General features: G+C 42.7%; 3 protein-coding genes across 8 annotated transcripts; all 3 read left to right on the forward strand.

Moving 5' to 3' along the window:
* Positions 1–431: 431 nt before the first annotated feature.
* On the forward strand, positions 432–5,896 carry LOC136426667 (uncharacterized). Its single transcript, XM_066415430.1, has 5 exons — positions 432–675; positions 2,659–2,764; positions 3,392–3,498; positions 4,125–4,297; positions 4,686–5,896. The coding sequence occupies exons 1-5, from the start codon at positions 546–548 to the stop codon at positions 4,959–4,961; spliced, it is 792 nt and encodes a 263-aa protein (XP_066271527.1). The 5' UTR covers positions 432–545; the 3' UTR covers positions 4,962–5,896.
* Positions 5,897–8,411: 2,515 nt separating this feature from the next.
* LOC136426653 (proton-coupled folate transporter-like) lies at positions 8,412–11,928 on the forward strand. The gene is made up of 4 exons (XM_066415374.1): positions 8,412–9,601; positions 10,040–10,123; positions 10,317–10,476; positions 10,887–11,928. The coding sequence occupies exons 1-4, from the start codon at positions 8,446–8,448 to the stop codon at positions 10,942–10,944; spliced, it is 1,458 nt and encodes a 485-aa protein (XP_066271471.1). The 5' UTR covers positions 8,412–8,445; the 3' UTR covers positions 10,945–11,928.
* A 342-nt stretch (positions 11,929–12,270) lies between these two features.
* Positions 12,271–16,491, forward strand: LOC136426654 (lysosomal proton-coupled steroid conjugate and bile acid symporter SLC46A3-like). 6 transcript variants are annotated; one of them, XM_066415375.1, is made up of 5 exons: positions 12,271–12,831; positions 13,495–14,710; positions 14,895–14,978; positions 15,193–15,352; positions 15,740–16,491. In XM_066415375.1, the coding sequence occupies exons 2-5, from the start codon at positions 13,555–13,557 to the stop codon at positions 15,795–15,797; spliced, it is 1,458 nt and encodes a 485-aa protein (XP_066271472.1). In that variant the 5' UTR covers positions 12,271–12,831; positions 13,495–13,554; the 3' UTR covers positions 15,798–16,491. The 6 variants fall into 6 exon arrangements, with proteins under 6 accessions (XP_066271472.1, XP_066271474.1, XP_066271473.1 ...); XM_066415377.1 differs by having other exon boundaries at positions 13,508–14,710; XM_066415376.1 differs by having other exon boundaries at positions 13,521–14,710.
* Positions 16,492–18,231: the final 1,740 nt, after the last annotated feature.

An 18,231-nucleotide genomic window follows, 5' to 3' on the forward strand; every position in this document is an offset into this window, starting at 1 on the left:
CATCAGGCCATGAAACGGTGGGTACAAACCTGGCCTACAGGCGCAACACTGCCGTGTATATCTGGTTTTCTTCGATAGTTATAGCAAATTTAGTCAGCACTTCGCCTGACATTTCTTGGCGGTGATATTCAGACATTGTAGCCTGGTTACCCCAGTTTGTCGCGGAATTGGATTGTTCCATTTCGGGCAGTTGTGGGGTTCAATCATACATTTTGACTTTTTTAGGGAGCAATACCCTTTTTTAAAGCCCAATTTTTCAGTTTTACTAATTTCTCGACTACATTGAAAATATTCTGAGTAACTACTCGGTCTAAAGTTCTAAATAGTAAACATAATTCGAAATGGATTATATTCGAAATGGAATATTCCCTTGACCCAAAACAATTCAGTTCAAATGTAAAACAAAACACGGGCTAGCAGTTCACAGTTCATGGCCAGATGTTTGATCTGAGCAACTTGATCTGAGTTGTTTTGCGTAACTTGCCGTTCGTTCCATAATTCGTGAACACTTACTGCCGTGCACGGTATTACTAAAGGTTGGCAGCATGGGGAACGTGGTGTCTTTGCTAGAAAGCAACTCGCTGGCTCGAGCTGCAGCCGTGGCGTTCGGCGTGCAGTGGGCGTTGTTTCCCGTCGCTGCTTACTTTCAAACAGAAAAGTTCTACGACTTGGCAGGTAAGTGGCCTGGTAAACAGTCTGTAGGGAACTTTGTGTCCGCTGGATGATGTTGTAACAGTAGTTTAAATTTGTACAGTACATGTAGGGTCATCGACCCCTTGCCAAGGTCTCGGATGTAGCTTAACCTCAATGCATTCCCAAAAGATCTTCTGGCCGGTTTGGCCCAGAAGATCTTTAATGGGCTTATAAATACGACTTCTGTCTAGATGTTACAGTAGGTTGTAGGGTCATCGACCCCTTGCCACAGCCACGGATGTGGCAAAGTGCTTGAACACATCGTGCACAGCCACATATGATGAAACATCTTGACACTCATGGCGTTCTGTCCCCGGCGCAGCACGGTTTCAGGAAGGGTCTGTCCTGTGAGAGCCAGCTGGTACTCCGTGACCCTCCAAGACTTGGCCAACAATCTTGACCATAACAAACAGGTCGATGTCGCGGTGCTTGACTTTAGCAAGGCATTCGACACCGTGCCCCACGAGCGACTGCCAAGCAAGCTCGAGCACTATGGCATTTCTGACCTTCTTCAGTCTTGGTTTAGGGCCTTCCTAACAGAGAGAACCCAGAGGGTTGTCTTTGATGGCGGAACATCTAAAGCTGTCAGGGTCACCTCTGGAGTCCCTCAGGGTACAGTGTTAGGCCCTTTGCTCTTTCTACTGTATATTAACGACCTCCCCAGCTCCGTTGATTCACACGTTCGATTATTTGCCGACGATTGCTTGATTTATCGAACTATCAGCACGCCTTCTGACGCACAAGGTCTACAGTCTGATCTTGATGCGCTAACAGATTGGCAAAATCGTTGGCTTATGTCGTTCAATCCCTCTAAATGCCACATCCTCCATATCACCCGTAAAAAGCACCCCATCCTAACCCAGTACTCCCTAAGTGGAGAAGCCCTCACCGGTGTCAAGTCCCACCCCTATCTTGGAGTACAACTGTCCGACGATCTGTGGTGGGACACCCATATCAACTACGCCACTAGCAAAGCCGGCAGGGCACCAGGGGTCATTCGGCGCAATTTGACCCTTTGTCCATCTAGGGTCAAGGCCACTTGTTACAAAGCGCTGGTGCGGCCCCACTTGGAATATAGTGCCACCGTCTGGGACCCGTACACCACCAAAGGGATACAGGCGGTGGAGGCCGTCCAGCGCAGGGCCGCCCGAGTGACTCTGAATGACTACCGGCAGACTAGCAGCGTGACACAAATGCTCAATGACCTGCAGTGGACCCTTCTCTCTGAAAGGAGGAGGAACGCCCGCCTCACCTTTTTCTATAAGCTAGTTAATAACCACATCAATATCAATACAGATAGTCTACTGAAACCAGCTCAGGGGTGCACCTGGGGAAGCCACACGCTCAAATTTCAACCACTTTACGCCCGAACAGACTCTTACAAATATTCATACTTCCCCTGCACCATACCCGAGTGGAACGCCCTGCCTGGCGCGGTTGTTACGGCTCCCACCATTGAGTCTTTCCGCGCCAGGCTGGAGGCCTGCCCGCCTTAGCCTGGGACCTCCTCCCCCCCTACTTTGCCCCTAGCGGGGTTATCTGGGGGTAGTTTAAGTTGAAGTTGAAGTTGAAGCCTAAACTCTTAACCTCATATGCATATGAGGTTAAGAGTTTAGGCTACATCCGTGGCTGTGGCAAGGGGTCGATGACCCTACAACCTACTGTAACATCTAGACAGAAGTCGTATTTATAAGCCCATTCGCGGTTGTGCAGTGTCAAAGGTGAAGGCCCCTGGCTTGTAAACAGTTCTCCAGATTGTCTAGATTTGCATAACAACGCCCAGACGGGTTTTGTTTGCCCAGGGGCCTTTACCTTTGACACTGCACATGCGTAGTCCGGGAACAGGTTTTCGATAGCAGAACTTGTATTGACTTAGCTCCCGTTTTTGGGCGCCGCCATGTTTGCGCCATTCCCACGTTTTGATTACCAGGATGCTTCCATGACATGACAGTGTTTTATGTCCAGGTGGAGGCACCTTCGCCCTGTTGTCCCTGCTGAGTCTGAGGTGGGGCGGGCGGTACTACCAGCGTCAGAAGGTCCAGACAGGCATGGTCTGCACCTGGGCTCTCAGGTGAGATACACCTTTGTGTTTTATTATCAAAGCACACCTGTGTGATGAACCTCATCCCATCTCATCTTACCGTATTAGCCTGGAATCCAAACCCGTTATAGCTCCCGAGTCTCCGCTATTTGCGGAGAGAAGACCCGGGAGCTATAGTAGGTTTGGATTCCAGGTTACTACCGTGTCCTTTAGTCTAACTATTACTTTAAATGCAGAAATGTTCGTGGTGGTTCTATGTTCACTGTTTTAGCAGTGAATTCTTTTTATAATGAACTTAAAACCACTGCGAAAAGCCGTTCCATTGTGTGACTGTAGCGCTACTATTGTTCCAAACGTGTCGCAAAACCACCGCGTACACTCCATTTTCCCCCTACCGCGAAATTTAATCCCCACGAATATTTCTGCATTTATAGTATCTACTGTATCCCTTAGTCAAATTATTCATCCGTTAAGGCGCCAGAGAAGATCTGATCCATTGCCTACTAGTACCCTTCGATGGTTCCTTGCATGATAGATTTGGCTAGGCCTGATGAACGTGAAACAATAAAGGTGATAACGAAAGAAGATGATGGATATATCTTGTCATCTTGTATCTTTATAAACAATAGTGTTAACCCTTCTGCATGTTGTTTTCAGACTTGCCCTGTTTTTGCTGCATCGGGTGCTGAAGACAGGCAGGGACACTAGGTTCAAGCATGTCAGAAAGGACCCTAAGATGTTTCTGATGTACTGGACTATACAAGGTCATTTCAATACATTTAACTACATTTTGAAGACCTTTGATGCTCTTTTGTTTTATTTGTGTTTCACATTTTGATTAATGATATGTGGTTACACTACTTTTACTATATAGTACATGTATCTCAATCAAGTATTGTTGTTTTAAACAGGTGGTACCATACTGACTTTGAGTTTGTACATGATTTTCCAGAATTGCATATTCAGCACACATTATGCCATACTTGTAGCATCTTTTCACATCAGTTTCCTATGGTTATAGCTAACATGATGGTTTTATCTTTTACTGATGTCTGTTGTAAGGATCAAGACTTTTGCAATTGACCTGTACCTACAAAACTGTCTTGTATATACCGTAGTGTATAAGGGATACATTTCTCTTCCAGTATAACCAGGGCTGTCTCCAGCTTTAAATTTCTTTCTGACAATGTTTTGATTTCTGTTGTTAATTCTGTCATCTTAAGTCTACAAAAATGCTGTTTCATCAATTTTATGTCATAAAGTTCCCATTTTTGGGACGGATAGGGTGACATTTTTATCCATCCCAACAAGCAAATTTCCATCCTGGGACGGAGGGATGGGTCCTGGAGACAGCCCTGAGTGTAACAATATTCTCTGTCCTGTTGATCAGGCCTGTGGGTGTTTGTAACCATCCTCCCCACCCTCCTGCTTAACGAGGAGAAGAGAAACCCTGACCTGGGGGAGAGAGACTACGCGGGGTGGGGGATTTGGGCACTCGGCCTGCTGGTGCAAGTCATCGCTGACTATCAGAAATCTGCTTTTAGGAACAACCCAGCCAATCAGGTAAGGTGTGACACAGTGTGAGCCAATCAAGTAAGAGGTCTCACGGTACAGTGGCAGGTAGGGATTGTAAAATTTTCAAAAATGGGAATAATTAGAGAGGAGAGTCAATCTGTAATTGACGGTTAACATTTCCCCTGTACCTAGCCTTATTGTAGCCAAACTCCCCTAGAAAAATCATTCTACCTACAGCCAGCATAGTTAGTCTGGTAGTAGACTACCAATCATGACATGTAGAGATGTGAATAGTGGTTTACGCAATTGAAATAGTAAGAATGGCTGGAAGCCATGACCCATCCATTGATGGGGCATCTGTAAAATAGTAATCCAGCCTGTAAATAGATAATACAGGATTAGGGATTAAGACGTTTGTGTCCGTGTTTCCTTGCAGGATAAGTTTATCCAGAGTGGCCTGTGGTCCCTGAGCCGTCACCCCAACTACCTGGGAGAGATCCTCCTCCACACAGGTCTCTTCATCTCTGCCTCGTCCGTGTTCCGTGGTTACCAGCACCTGAGCGCGGTGTCCCCCCTGTTCGTGTTCCTGCTCTTGACACGTGTGAGCGGGATTCCCATACTGGAACGTCAGGCCATGAAACGGTGGGGACAGAACCAGGCATACCTGGCCTACAGGCGCAACACTGCTGTACTTATCCCATACATCTGGTAGCTTAGTCATAGCTGGTCTTTATTATTATGTAGCCAGATTACATCGACCAATCAGAAATCTCCTTTTTACCCATAACCTAGGTCATTAATATCCCATATACTACCCGCATTTTCCAAGGTTGCCATATGTCCAATTTTTTGTAACTTCACCATTACATGAAGGGGTGCTGGAGTTTTTTTTTCATTTTTATTTGATTCTAAGGAACTTTCTGATAGAGATAGACTCGTATGAGCATGATAACGAATGAAGTTAGTAATAATTAAGAAAATACAGTTGAAATCAACGGTAAATCCTGTAAATAATTATTACTCCGTAATGACCTGATTTCCTTTGGTGTCATGAGACATGGTCAGTTCCAGTAAACACCTCATAACATATACAATAAGAACCAACCATGCCTCATGACCCATGTACACCTCAGAGTGGGTCATTGACCCTATATTGTCTCCCTTAGGATGACCCCTTTTCCATTTCAATCACCGATGTTAAAGTGAAGTTGTTTCAAATGTTTTGATACCTATAGCTTGTAGTTCCAAACTGATTTATTTCTAAAGTATACTGTGATTATTGTCAAAGTATTTTAGCATAATGAGTAGTTTCTATTGACTTGTTGTCCAAAGTCATTTCTAATGTCGTATAAGGATCTAACATATGTGCAAACACATAATTGTCACTATAATGTTGATAAGTAAAATTATAGATACTGTATTGCTCATCACCAGCTGGTGTGTTACGGCAAAAGGTAGATATACCAGCTATTTTACAGATTCAGATCATGTATTTTGAGTAAAGGAAACAATTATTGTTTTAAAAGACCTGAGATAGATTGAACTGATATATTTTGTAACCAGGCCCATTCAGTAGGGCAATTGAAAGCTGTGAATCAATGTAATTTTTTTCTTAACTGATAAATAAAAGATTATTATTGTCATGTATGTCATTGTGCTTGTACAATCCAGATACATATCTAGCTATCACTACACTGCCTAAAATAATGAACATTCATATTTGTGTCTTGAGAACCAAATTGTGATAAACATCAACTGTTATGTACCGTAATATACATTTTGTACCTACAAACAGCTAATCCTCAGACCGTTTGGTCCATGGTCCAGAGGACTTATCGGTACCCTCTGGGTGGCAAGTTCTCGTTGTGATTTTTGAAAATATTGATGTTTGATTGTTGCTCTCCCCCCACCCCCTTGTTTAAAAGAACAAAACGGCAGGTTCATTTAGAGAGTGATAGGTTTGAAGGCTGTTAGCTACCATGACATAATAGAAGGTCTGTGGTACATATTTTGATGTGATAGCCATTCTGGTATGGTATGGCTAGCCTGAGTACCATTCTCCGTAGTGACCGCTGGCTCAATGCTTTTCATGTGGCTAGCAAGCGAAAAGCATTGAGCCAGCGGTCACTACGGAGGATGATACTCAGGCTAGCCATACCATCACATCAAAATATGTAACAGGGACCTTCTATTATTCAAAAATCACAATCAAAATTTGCCACCCCGGATGGTACCAATATGTGAAATTTGCGGTCCTGGCCCATTGGATAGCTAATTACCTTCGCCGAGAAGGTTATGCAGAGGGTAGCGTTTGTTTGTGTGTAGTGGCACAGCATAACTCGAGAATGCCTTTATGGATTGTCTTGGTATTTGGTATGTTGGTAGGTTTTGATGAGACCTAAAAACGATTAGATTTTGGGCCCCCTAGCGGCTTCTTACGTATACGGTACTGCAGCGGAACTTCCTGTTTTGATATCTCGTGTTCTGGACATGCTATGGAACTGATTTTTGAGTGGTACATAGATCTTTGGACAGACAGTAAGTATTGTGGGCCCCCTAGCGGCTTTTTTGGAACTGGACTTTGAAAGGGAATAACTCAAGAAGGGCTTGATGGATGGTAATGATTTTTGGTAGGTAGATAGCTTGAGTGATGATGTCAATGATAAGACACTTCCTATGCAAATCAGTATCTAATTTGCATAATTAATGAGTAAAGTTTATACATCCGCCAAATTCCATGATAGGACTCTGAAACATGTGACATATGTAACTGAGAAAGAGAGGAATATTAATTGATATGAACTATGCAAATGAAGACCTCATTTGCATAATAAATCAGAAAATATTATAAAAAGATGGCCTTGATGGATGGTCATCATTTTTGGTATGTGGACAGCTTGTGTGATGCTTAGCATGATTGGACAATAATTATGCAAATCAGATCTTAATTTGCATAATCAATGAGGCAACTTTAAAAATCCGCTTTGTTCCATGATATGACTATTCAAATTGTAACTGAGGAAGAGAGGACTGTTAATAGATAGACAATATGCAAATGTGGGCCTAATTTGCATACTTAATGAGTAACTTGTATTATTCCACACTGGCAAATGATGACAATTTCATACATTCAATACTTTTTTGTGGCATCGGGAAGTTATGTGAGTGTGAACATCGTTGAATCAAATTATATTAATAAGGGCCTCTCTTGCATAATTGATGATAAACATTAGCATAACCTTCTTTGTTAAGCTCACAATTTGTTAAGCTGATACTTTGGACATGTTATATTTTCAGACAATCAACTGGTATAATTTATTATTGATGAGAAACACTCCTAATACGTCAGTCATAAAGGTTAAAATCATTTGGCGAAGGTATGAGGTCGTGGAACTCTAGTTTGCAATGAGAGAGAAACGGAATGGTATTATGCTGGTATTATGCTGGTGGTTAGTTAAAGTTTAACTAACCCTTTAAGGCCTGTGACATGCCTTTCGCGTGGCTGTCATGGGACCTGTCAAAGTCTCGAGCTCCCGGCTTTTGTCAAATGTGACTACGCCTTGCAAGAACAACCAGAGGTATGCCATTCTTTATTAGCTATCAGAGCAATTGAGTAATTTCTGGATCAAAAAAGACAAAGCAGTCGTACAAGATATGCAACATGTACCGATACAAGTGGGCCTTACGATGTGCAAATGCCTTCCTGTGTTATCATGACATTGTTTGATTCTTTTATTTATTGCAAGTAAACGGTAGCTGTAAAAGAACCACATGTACAGAAATCCATATGGTTATAGACGTGTAAGCCAAACACATATAAACAGAAATCTAGTACTATTTATCCTAAAACGCCCTGGTCTTAGAGTGGTGCAACTAACTGAAGCAGCGGATTAACGTTCTTAGTGGCGCCAAAGTCCACTCTGAAAACGCGTCAGATTGACACAAAGGTTCGACAATGGCATTTTCAGAAGCCAAAAGACAGCTCTCAAAGGACTAAGTCATAATTGAAAAGTATAAAACTTAGTGTTTGAAAGTGTGTGTCAGCTGCAGTCATCGTTTCACCGTTATCAGTCATCATTAGACAACCTTAAAGTTTGTCTAACTTGAGCAAAGTAACTGTTAGGATCATCATATTTACCTTTCTTTCTTACAGGACATCCTGAGAAGGACATACGTACGGTGACAAAAGGGGGAAGATGGACGAAGGCGCCACGAAAAGTGATGATGGCGGAGCACCAGAGTCACGGCCTCTTTTGGGTGACAACAAAAGGACCACAGACGACATCTCTACCTCAAAATGCCGCTTACCGATAGAACCCATCCCGACGTTCATTCTTCTCGCCATCGGTCTACAGAATCCCATTTTGAAAGAGTTTCTGTACTACAAACAATGTGAAAAGAATAACATCACTTTCGTCTGGGACAACAATTCCTCCAAGTGTTTCTTAAACATGTCTGATCCAGGGTACATGGCTCAGCAGACGGCCCAGGCCCTCGCTTCGCAGCAGCTTCTGTACCACAACATTGCCTTGTATATACCAGTATGCTTCTCTGCCATCTTCTTTGGGGTTTGGAGCGATTTAAGCCAAAGGAGAAAGGTCGCTATTCTGCCTGCAATTTTTGGATGCATCATACAAGCCACCTTATACCTGCTACTAATGGGGTTTAAGTTCTCTTTTGAATTTGTCATAATTGGCATCGCTTTCGTTGGTCTTTTTGGCTACATGTACACTCCATTCGTTGGAATCAAAGCTTACTTAGCCGATGTAACACCCCGCTCCAAACTTACATTTCGCCTGGCTGTACTCAGTGCCTTTGAAGGTATGGGTATTGGGCTTGGGTTTGTAACGTCGGGTCTCTGGATTCAATGGCAAAGATCTTTTACCACATCGATGTGGATTCCATTAGGACTGTTTGCCTTCATCTTTCTGTACGTACTACTTCTTCCCGAGTCTTTACCAGGGTCGAAGAAAAAACTGTTTTCGTGTTCGTATTTCGGCGCTTTCGGACGAGCATGCAGCTCGGCAAAAAATTCCAAAATCAACTGGAGCCTCTTAGGTTGCTATTATGTTGCCTACATTTCCACGCATTTTGCTGATGGGGCTTTTTCTGAGATAGTCAATCTCTACTTAATGGACTCACCTTTCTGTTGGGACCCTACAAAGATTGGTATTCTCCTTGCTGCCATGTACCTTGGAGGACACATGATGAGTGCAGTGGGAATCCGTCTGTTCGGAAGCGTCATGGATGACCTGTGGATCGCACAGATAGGCGTTCTGTCAGACGTCCTGGCAAACATACTCATGGCTGTGTCTGCTTACCTTCCGCACCGGGACATGGTTCCTTTCATCGGTAAGTACGTATACTCTTCTTCTTTTCCAACCTGTCGAATCAGATAGTGTGTTTAGATTGGTTGGTTGGTTGGTTGGTTGGTTGGTGGGTTGGTTGGTTGGTTGGTTGGTTGGTTGGTCAGTTTGTTAGTTGGTTTATTGGTCAGTTGGCTGGCTGGTTGGTTGGTTGGTTGGTTGGTTGGTTGGTTCGTTGGTTGGTTGGTTCGTTGGTTGGTTGGTTCGTTGGTCGGTCGGTTGGTCAGTTTGTTTATTGGTTGGTTGGTTTATTTGTTGGTTGGTTGGCTGGTTGGTTGGTTGGTTGGTTGTTTGATTACTGGTTAGTGTGGGTTGTTTATGTATATGATGGCGTGTGCTTTGTTGAATAAACATATAGTAATCATCATATTGTAGATACTTGTGGCTACTCGTAACTTACTTTCCTCTGTCCCGTTTCCTACAGTCCCCTGTGTCCGAATGTTCGGCCGAATGCAGCATTCTGTCATCAGTTCTGGCATGTCTAAACTTGTCCCACAGGACCGACAAGGTACGTCTGCGTTTCTATGATATTTCTAAAACAGTTGATCCTCACTTGTATTGGTCCTAACCACCACATGCTATTGATGGATCCCTGTCTTATCCAATTTGATTTAGCTCATCTCTTCCTTGTGTACATAGAGGGGGCCCGTCTTATTTCATTTGTTCCTGTCGCTGCTTTCATGCCTATTCTGTACTCTCAGGTACAGTGTTCGCGCTCCTCTACTGTTTCGAAGCCATCAACAAGCTGACCCAGTCGCTAGTGTTCCTTCCCGTCTACCGGGCCACTCTGCACTGGTTTCCCGGGTTCGGCTTCCTCATCAACCCGGCGATCAACTTCGCCATCACCGCTCCCGTACTGGGGTGAGTGTTACGGGGTTATTTTCAACCGCGTTAGTTGGTCTGTCTGTCAACAGGATCATACCAAATATTTTCATGATTTTATGCATGTACGCAGGCCTTGGTCATAGGAAGATGTGGTTGAATATTGGATAAGGTTTGAAGGTCCAGAAAAAAATAATGTAAGGTTCTTCTTTTGCATACTACAGGCATATGAGTCGCGTTAAATTTGCCTTAACAAACATGTGATAATGAATAAATAAATAACTATGAAAACATATCAATCACGTGGGCACTTGACAGGGGATTGCACATTTTATCAGGTTCTCGGCGAAAGAATAAACACTATTTGGCTGTAAAAATCATGTGAGGAAGAAAAAGATGTGAAAATAAAAAATATTATTGTAAGTGCATTTTCTTTTTTTTCTTTTCAGATTCGTGCATTATCGCACGCGTTGCCGGTCTATGGAAAGTAAGCTCACAATCAACTAGTGTCACGCCAACTGCGAGAACGGCTGTGCAATCCAACCCTGAGTCCAAAGAAGAAATTCGTACACAAATTATTTGGAGCAATAGATTTTTATTAGTAGGGGGGAAATCTGTATGGTACAGCCGTTGGTATCAAGCTGTGATTGTGAAATTAAATGATATTGTGTCAAGCGATGGTAGCATTCTGACGTTACGTGAACTAGCTCAAAACTATGTCATAAATTTCTCTGTAGAGTACATACTGAGATATTGTAGTCTAAAATCAGCAATTCCCCATGTGTGGAAAGATAATCTAAGAAATGGTCAGTACAGTCAGCCAATGGAAGAAACCATCGCTTTTCAGACGCCAACGTTTAGTTGTAAACATCTGTATGACTTATTTCTTCAGAATATGTTCGAACCCCCAACCTGTGAAAGTGAAGTCTTAAGATGGTTAAAACACCAAGATAAGTTGAATAAGGTGTATCTACTACCCTTTACCTGCACTAATAATGTAAGATTACAATATTTTCAATTTAAGATAATTCATAGAATATTACCCACAAAATGTGACCTAAAGACGATAAATGTGTCGGAAACAGATACATGTCCAGTCGGCGACGAAAAACAAACCTTGATGCACCTGTTTGTAGAATGTATCAATGTCCAAGACTTCTGTAATTGGTGGGGAATAACATTCTCTGAATCGTTATCTTTAAAGAAGAGTGAAATAATGTATGGTCTCCTAGAGCAGACGTCCAACGACGATTACAGAAACTATTGTATTATAAGGGCAAAATACCACACATTTGGTAGTGCTGGTAGGCGAGGAAAACCTGTCTTTTCCGAGCTTGCTGGCATTCTCAAATGTGGGGTATAATTTACGTCTGTTTCTTATACCTATAATCAATGATGTATGTCCTATTTTCTTATTGTAAGGGATTGCCACAACCTCTTTTGTTATGTTAAGCTACTTTGAATGAATAAAAAATAAAGTAAAAACTTGCATGGGCGGGGTGAGGTTGTAAAACAGGTTTTTAGTTTTTTCAGGGTATGTTGTCGTGGTGAATACACGACTCTGATTGGCCAAGATAAAGGACTACATAATTTCCTTGCCCTGAACACGGACCAGATCGCTGAAGCATTCTGAGGTCCACCAATATTGACAACTGTTGGTCCTCTCAGACAAGTCAGATTAAAAATGCTACCCAATCAATTAGCTAATGGGTCTGATGCAATCAGGACTAGCTACTTGTCTGCCCTCCGTACGTCATATGACCTCCGACCTTTGTGGGCGGGGTGAGGTTGCAAAACAGGTTTTTAATTTTTCAGGGTAAAGTATGTTGTCGTGGTGAATGCACGGCTCTGATTGGCCAAGATAAATAGCCTCCTTCGCAGACTTCCTATAACGGCGGCGTATATATTCACTGCCTTCAAAAAAGAAGTCAAACCTAAACCATAGTCAACCTTAGTTAACATAGAGCTTTCACAGTAGACTAGAAAACTATGTCGATTTCCATGTATTTCCATGTACTTGTTTGTCTGCAATTAACCTTCGGGCATGAAGTTGCAAAAAAGTTATCATATTGGTAGGGGGAGACGCGATTTCTTCTACGGGCCAAGGTTCTCTAATGCCTGTAAGGGACTTTCGCTGCCAAGGGAGTTGTGTAGCCGACGCGGCTTGCCGGCATTTATAATAGAGAACCTTGGCCCGTGAAAGAAATCGCGCACACACACACTCCCACCACCAATATACAGTGTATACACCGCCGTTAAAGGAAGTCTGTGAAGGAGGCTAAAGATAAAGGACTATATAATTTCCTTGCACCACTGAACAAGGACGAGGTCGCTGAAGCATTCTGAGGGCCGCCAGTATCGACAACTGTTCCTCTCAAACAAGCAGGAATAGAAGTATGTGCTAATTTTTGTCGTTGTTGCTTAAATGGAGGATAGATAGAAAGGAAAGTTGACCATAGATAGGTCTGATGCTGAATATTTGTTGACTATCATCCTGAGGTCCGCTTGTGTCGACAACTGCTGTTCCTCTCCGTCAACAGGCTAGGCTAGACAGATTTGTCATTTGTAACCAGTTAAGTTGTCGACGTGGGCGGACCTCAGGATGTTTCGAAGTTCTGGTGTCAAATCAGGGTAAGCGGAAACAAAACACATAATGCTTAACAAGATTTTTTTTCTCTCGATAAAATTCGTTGAGTGATCAGTCAATTCGATCGGCCCCAGCGACGCCGCCAGCGTGCCGCGGGTCCAGTGAGAGGGGGGCTTTTTCAGAAGCCTAAAGACAGTTCTCAAAGGACTAAGTCGTAATTGAAAAGTACAAAACTTAGTCTTTGGAAATGTGTGTCAGCAGTCATTGTTTGACCGTAATTTCAGTCCTCAATCATCATCAGACAAGCATTTCCATCTATTTGTTCCTTTATTTATTTATTGGTTTGGCTGACACACAGCCAGGGCTGCCCAACTAGCCTGAGGCTATTACAAAGGGCTAGCCCTGCTGACAACGAAAGTACATTGCAATTGACTGCATAACGAGCTTTAACAATATTCTAAACCTTACAGTTTGCTTACTTAGAAATGACATTCAGATAAGGACGTACGCATGGTGACCTATGGAAGAAAATGACCAAAGACGCCAATAAAAGTGATGATGGCGGAGCATCAGAGTCTCAACCTCTCCTGGGTGACAACAAAAGGACCACAGACGACACTCCTTCTTCAACATGCCGCTTACCGATAGAACCCATCCCGACGTTCTTTCTTGTCGCCATCGGTCTACAGAATCCCATTTTGAAAGAGTTTCTGTACTACGAACAATGTGAAAAGAATAACATCACTTTTGTCTGGGACAGCAATTCCTCCAAGTGTTTCTTAAACATGTCTGATCCAGGGTACATGGCTCAGCAGACGGCCCAGGCCCTCGCTTCACAGCAGCTTCTGTACCACAACATTGCCTTGTATATACCAGTGTGCTTCTCTGCCATCTTCTTTGGGGTTTGGAGCGATTTAAGCCAAAGGAGAAAGGTCGCTATTCTGCCTGCAATTTTTGGATGCATCATACAAGCCACCATATACCTGCTACTAATGGGGTTTAAGTTCTCTTTTGAATTTGTCATAATTGGCATCCCTTTCGTTGGTCTGTTTGGCTACTTTTACACTCCATTCGTTGGAATCAAAGCTTACTTAGCCGATGTAACACCCCGCTCCAAACTTACATTTCGCCTGGCTGTACTCAGTGCCTTTGAAGGTATCGGCACTGGACTTGGGTTTGTAACGTCGGGTCTCTGGATTCAATGGCAAAGATCCTTTACCACATCGATGTGGATTCCATTAGGACTGTTTACCTTCATCTTTCTGTACGTACTACTTCTTCCCGAGTCTTTGCCAGGGTCGAAGAAAAAACTGTTTTCGTGTTCGTATTTCGGCGCTTTCGGACGAGCATGCAGCTCGGCCAAAAATTCCGACATCAACTGGGGCCTCTTAGGTTGCTATTACGTTGCCTACATTTCCTCGCATTTTGCTGATGGGGCTTTCTCTGAGATAGTCAATCTCTACTTAATGGACTCACCTTTTTGTTGGGACCCTACAAAGATTGGTGTTCTCTTTGCTGCCATGTACCTTGGAGAACACATGATGAGTGCAGTGGGAATCCGTCTGTTCGGAAGCGTCATGGATGACCTGTGGATCGCACAGATAGGCGTTCTGTCAGACGTCCTGGCAAACATACTCATGGCTGTGTCTGCTTACCTTCCGCACAGGGACATGGTTCCTTTCATCGGTAAGTACGTATACTCTTCTTCTTTTCCAACCTGTCGAATCAGATAGTGTGTTTAGATGGTTGGTTGGTTGGTTGGTTGGTTGGTTGGTTGGTTGGTTGGTTGGTTGGTTGGTTGGCTGGGTTCATATTGTAGATAACAGTGTGGCTACTCGTAACTTACTTTTCTCTGTTCCGTTTCCTACAGTCCCCTGTGTCCGAATGTTCGGCCTAATGCAGCGTTCTGTCATCAGTTCTGGCATGTCTAAACTTGTCCCACAGGATCGACAAGGTACGTCTACGTTTCTAAGATCTTCCGTATGCTGTTCATCCTCACTTTTCTGGATCCCAAACACCACATTCTATTGATGAATCCCTGTTTTATCTAATATGATTTTAGTTTATCTCTTCCTAGTGTATGTCAACGTTTGAAAATATAGAAAGAAGGAACAGGTCTTATTTCATTTCTTTCTGTCGCTGTTTTCATGCCAGTTGTGTGTTTTCAGGTACTGTGTTCGCGCTCCTGTACTGTTTTGAAGCCATCAGCAAGCTGACCCAGTCGCTGGTGTTCCTTCCCGTCTACCGGGCCACTCTGCACTGGTTTCCCGGCTTCGGCTTCCTCATCAACCCGGCGATCAACTTCGCCATCACCGCTCCCGTACTGGGGTGAGTGTTGCGGGGTTACTTTAGTTGGTCTGTCTGTCAACAGGATCAAACAAAATATTTTCATGATTTTATGCATGTGCGCAGGCCTTGGTCAAATCAAAAAATGTGGTTGAATATTAAGTAAGGTTTGAATCAAGGTCCAGAAAAATATAATGTAAGGTTCTTGTTCTGCATACTACAGGCATATGAGTCGCCTTAAATTTGCCTTAACAAACATGTGATGAATAACTATGAAAACGTATTAATCACGTGGGCACTTGACAGAAGATTGCACACTTTCTCTGGCTTTTGGTGTGAGAACAATTTGCCTGAAACAATCATGGGATGAAGAATAGATTTGAAGACAGGATATGTTTTCGTAAGTACATTTTCTTATTTTATTTTCAGATTCGTGCATTACCGAACGCGTTGCCGATCAACGGGAAGTCAGCTCACAATCAACTAGTGTCAACTGCGAGAACGTTTTTCCACGTGATATTTCTAAAGCATTCTTTAGATTTGACTCCTTGATATCGATGTTGTTCCAAATACATCTTATCGGGACAAAATTAATGAGGTACAATAAGCTGGTCTATGCCGGTACTAAGGTACGTTTCCTGTAGATCTGGGACCAACAAACTCAAAAAGGGTTATACAGCTGTATCATTTCGTTCAATCGAAGATTACTATATGTTTATGTGTACAAAATATTTATTTGGATTTCCATTCGTATATAAGCTCTCGGTGCAAATGTGCAAGGCAGGCCAGGTAAAACTAGAGTTCCACGAACACATTATCTTCGCCAAATAATCAGGGCTTATTATGGAGAGTGATTATCATTTACATGCTTATCACCCCCAGCAAATGTGATCATACACCATACCGTTTGGAAGTTATAAGGGGTGGGGTGGGGGTGGAGAAATAAGTCCAGCCTAGATAGGGCTGAAAATCATTTAGTGGTACAGGAAATAGTATATGTATCTAGTGTGCTGATATATGTTATAACAGGTCATGAAAAAAATGCGAGTATGTTGATATTATATGGGCCACAAAGGTTTGATATTGCAATGTTGTAAGTTGAAAGTGATGATGAAATGGTACAGTCAATATATATGAATAGAATAAATCTTTATTCCATATCATGCACATTTTGAAAGACATAGTACATGTGACCTAGCAATGCACGTGGTGCAGTTTTGGTGCAGTGTATTTTCCGAGCAGAGGAGTGAGCCCGGCTGTTTTTTTTACGTGTTTTTAGGTGTTTTTGTCAGGCTTTCTATTTTGTCCCCTTTTTGTTATGTTGCCAACCGTGTGTTGGACAAAAATTCCTAAATTGAACACGTTAAAAACCAGCCGGACCCACACCTCTGCTTGGAGAGGGGATACTGTCACACACATGTTTGAGAGTCTTATTATTATGAAATGCAGCGGGTTTACAAACTTCCCTTACTAATTATGCCAATTAGCTCCTGATTTGCATAATTAGTCTTTGAATCTGTAAAGCACCATCTGAGCTCTCTACATACCAAACATCACGACGATCTGTCGACCCCTTCTCAATGTATTCATGTCTGAAGGTCAAAACAAAACACCCACTGCAGTTCCAAACAAGCCGCTAGAGGGCCCAAACTTACACAACTTCCTTCCTTTGGCATGAACTATCTACCACACAAAAAACATGACCATAGCACTTTCAGAAAATATGCCCTCAAATTTTGAAGCTCCGCTGCAGTACCTTAGATACCCGATAGAAGGCCCATTATCGAACTTGGCCTTCCTTTCACCCTACCCATCCACCAAATATCATGCAGAACCCTCAACAGCTTCTCGAGTTATGTTGTCCGCATACACACACACACAAAACCCGCTACAGTACCAACGGAAAATGCCAGGGCAATCATTTTTGGCCTTAACCTCCGTTCCCGTAACATCTACACACCTACAAAAAATCATGAAGATCCATTGACGTTTCCGTCACTTTTTTGGCCTACATACAAACACACAAAAATGCAAAGTCTGCTGCAGTACTGATGAAAAACGCAAGGTAAACCATTTTCGAAGGTGACCTGCCTTTGCACAACCACTACACACCTACCAAAAATCATAAGGATTCATCAAAGGTTTCTTGACTTATGCTCCTGACATACATACAGACCCACCCAACAGCCGGCTCAACCGAAAACATAATCTTCTCCGAGTTCCTCGGCGAAGATAATAATGTGGATTAAAGTGAAACGAAGGGATATCTAAAGCGTCACATGACGACGTGTGGACAAACTGCAAAACGATAACAAAACAGCCTCGGCCGTTCGCAATGATATCTATGATATGTGCTTTAATAACGTCCGATTGTGTCCGAATAGAATTTCAAATGTCCTGTTAACTCCAATGTAATGATGATAATCAATCATTTACTATCAGTGGACAACAGTTTTCACAATAAGTTATTCACAACGCCAATACTCGTGTGTACTTTTGCTATCAGTATGTAGAATACATACAGTAGACACAGAAATGAATGGATGTGACTTTCGGGACGGACAATACAGGCCTTATCTTAAGATAAACATATCCGTGCACTTACGTAATTTAGGTGAACGATTCGTATTTAAGAGCCAATGTCTGTAAGGATCAGACAATAGTGCTCATGGTCAAAAAAATCGATTTGGATTATATTTTGCATGGAGATAGTACTTGGTCCACAACCCCTGAAAATAGCTTCCTTTCCGCTCAACACCCATCGTTACCATGGCAACAGCCCAATCAAGTTTTGGGGCCATTTTGACCGATTTTTGTATGGTGACAACATGAAAATTGGCAAAGTTTAGAGCACGCTCACTGCCAAATGCTTTAATGTAGCAGAAAACTAGAAAGGATCAATTTAGACCAATGCTTAAACT

This window comes from Branchiostoma lanceolatum, chromosome 2 (assembly GCF_035083965.1).
Source record: "Branchiostoma lanceolatum isolate klBraLanc5 chromosome 2, klBraLanc5.hap2, whole genome shotgun sequence".
Taxonomy (NCBI): Eukaryota; Metazoa; Chordata; class Leptocardii; order Amphioxiformes; family Branchiostomatidae; genus Branchiostoma; species Branchiostoma lanceolatum.

Coding starts and splice junctions, on each gene's coding strand:
- LOC136426667 (XM_066415430.1), top strand. CDS start 546: ATGGGGAACGTGGTGTCTTTGCTAGAAAGCAACTCGCTGGCTCGAGCT. Junction 3,499..4,124: donor GATGTACTGGACTATACAAG/GTCATTTCAATA, acceptor CCTGTTGATCAG/GCCTGTGGGTGTTTGTAACC. Junction 4,298..4,685: donor GGAACAACCCAGCCAATCAG/GTAAGGTGTGAC, acceptor GTTTCCTTGCAG/GATAAGTTTATCCAGAGTGG.
- LOC136426653 (XM_066415374.1), top strand. CDS start 8,446: ATGGACGAAGGCGCCACGAAAAGTGATGATGGCGGAGCACCAGAGTCA. Junction 10,124..10,316: donor TGTCCCACAGGACCGACAAG/GTACGTCTGCGT, acceptor CTGTACTCTCAG/GTACAGTGTTCGCGCTCCTC. Junction 10,477..10,886: donor ATCACCGCTCCCGTACTGGG/GTGAGTGTTACG, acceptor TTTTCTTTTCAG/ATTCGTGCATTATCGCACGC.
- LOC136426654 (XM_066415375.1), top strand. CDS start 13,555: ATGACCAAAGACGCCAATAAAAGTGATGATGGCGGAGCATCAGAGTCT. Junction 14,979..15,192: donor TGTCCCACAGGATCGACAAG/GTACGTCTACGT, acceptor GTGTGTTTTCAG/GTACTGTGTTCGCGCTCCTG. Junction 15,353..15,739: donor ATCACCGCTCCCGTACTGGG/GTGAGTGTTGCG, acceptor TTTTATTTTCAG/ATTCGTGCATTACCGAACGC.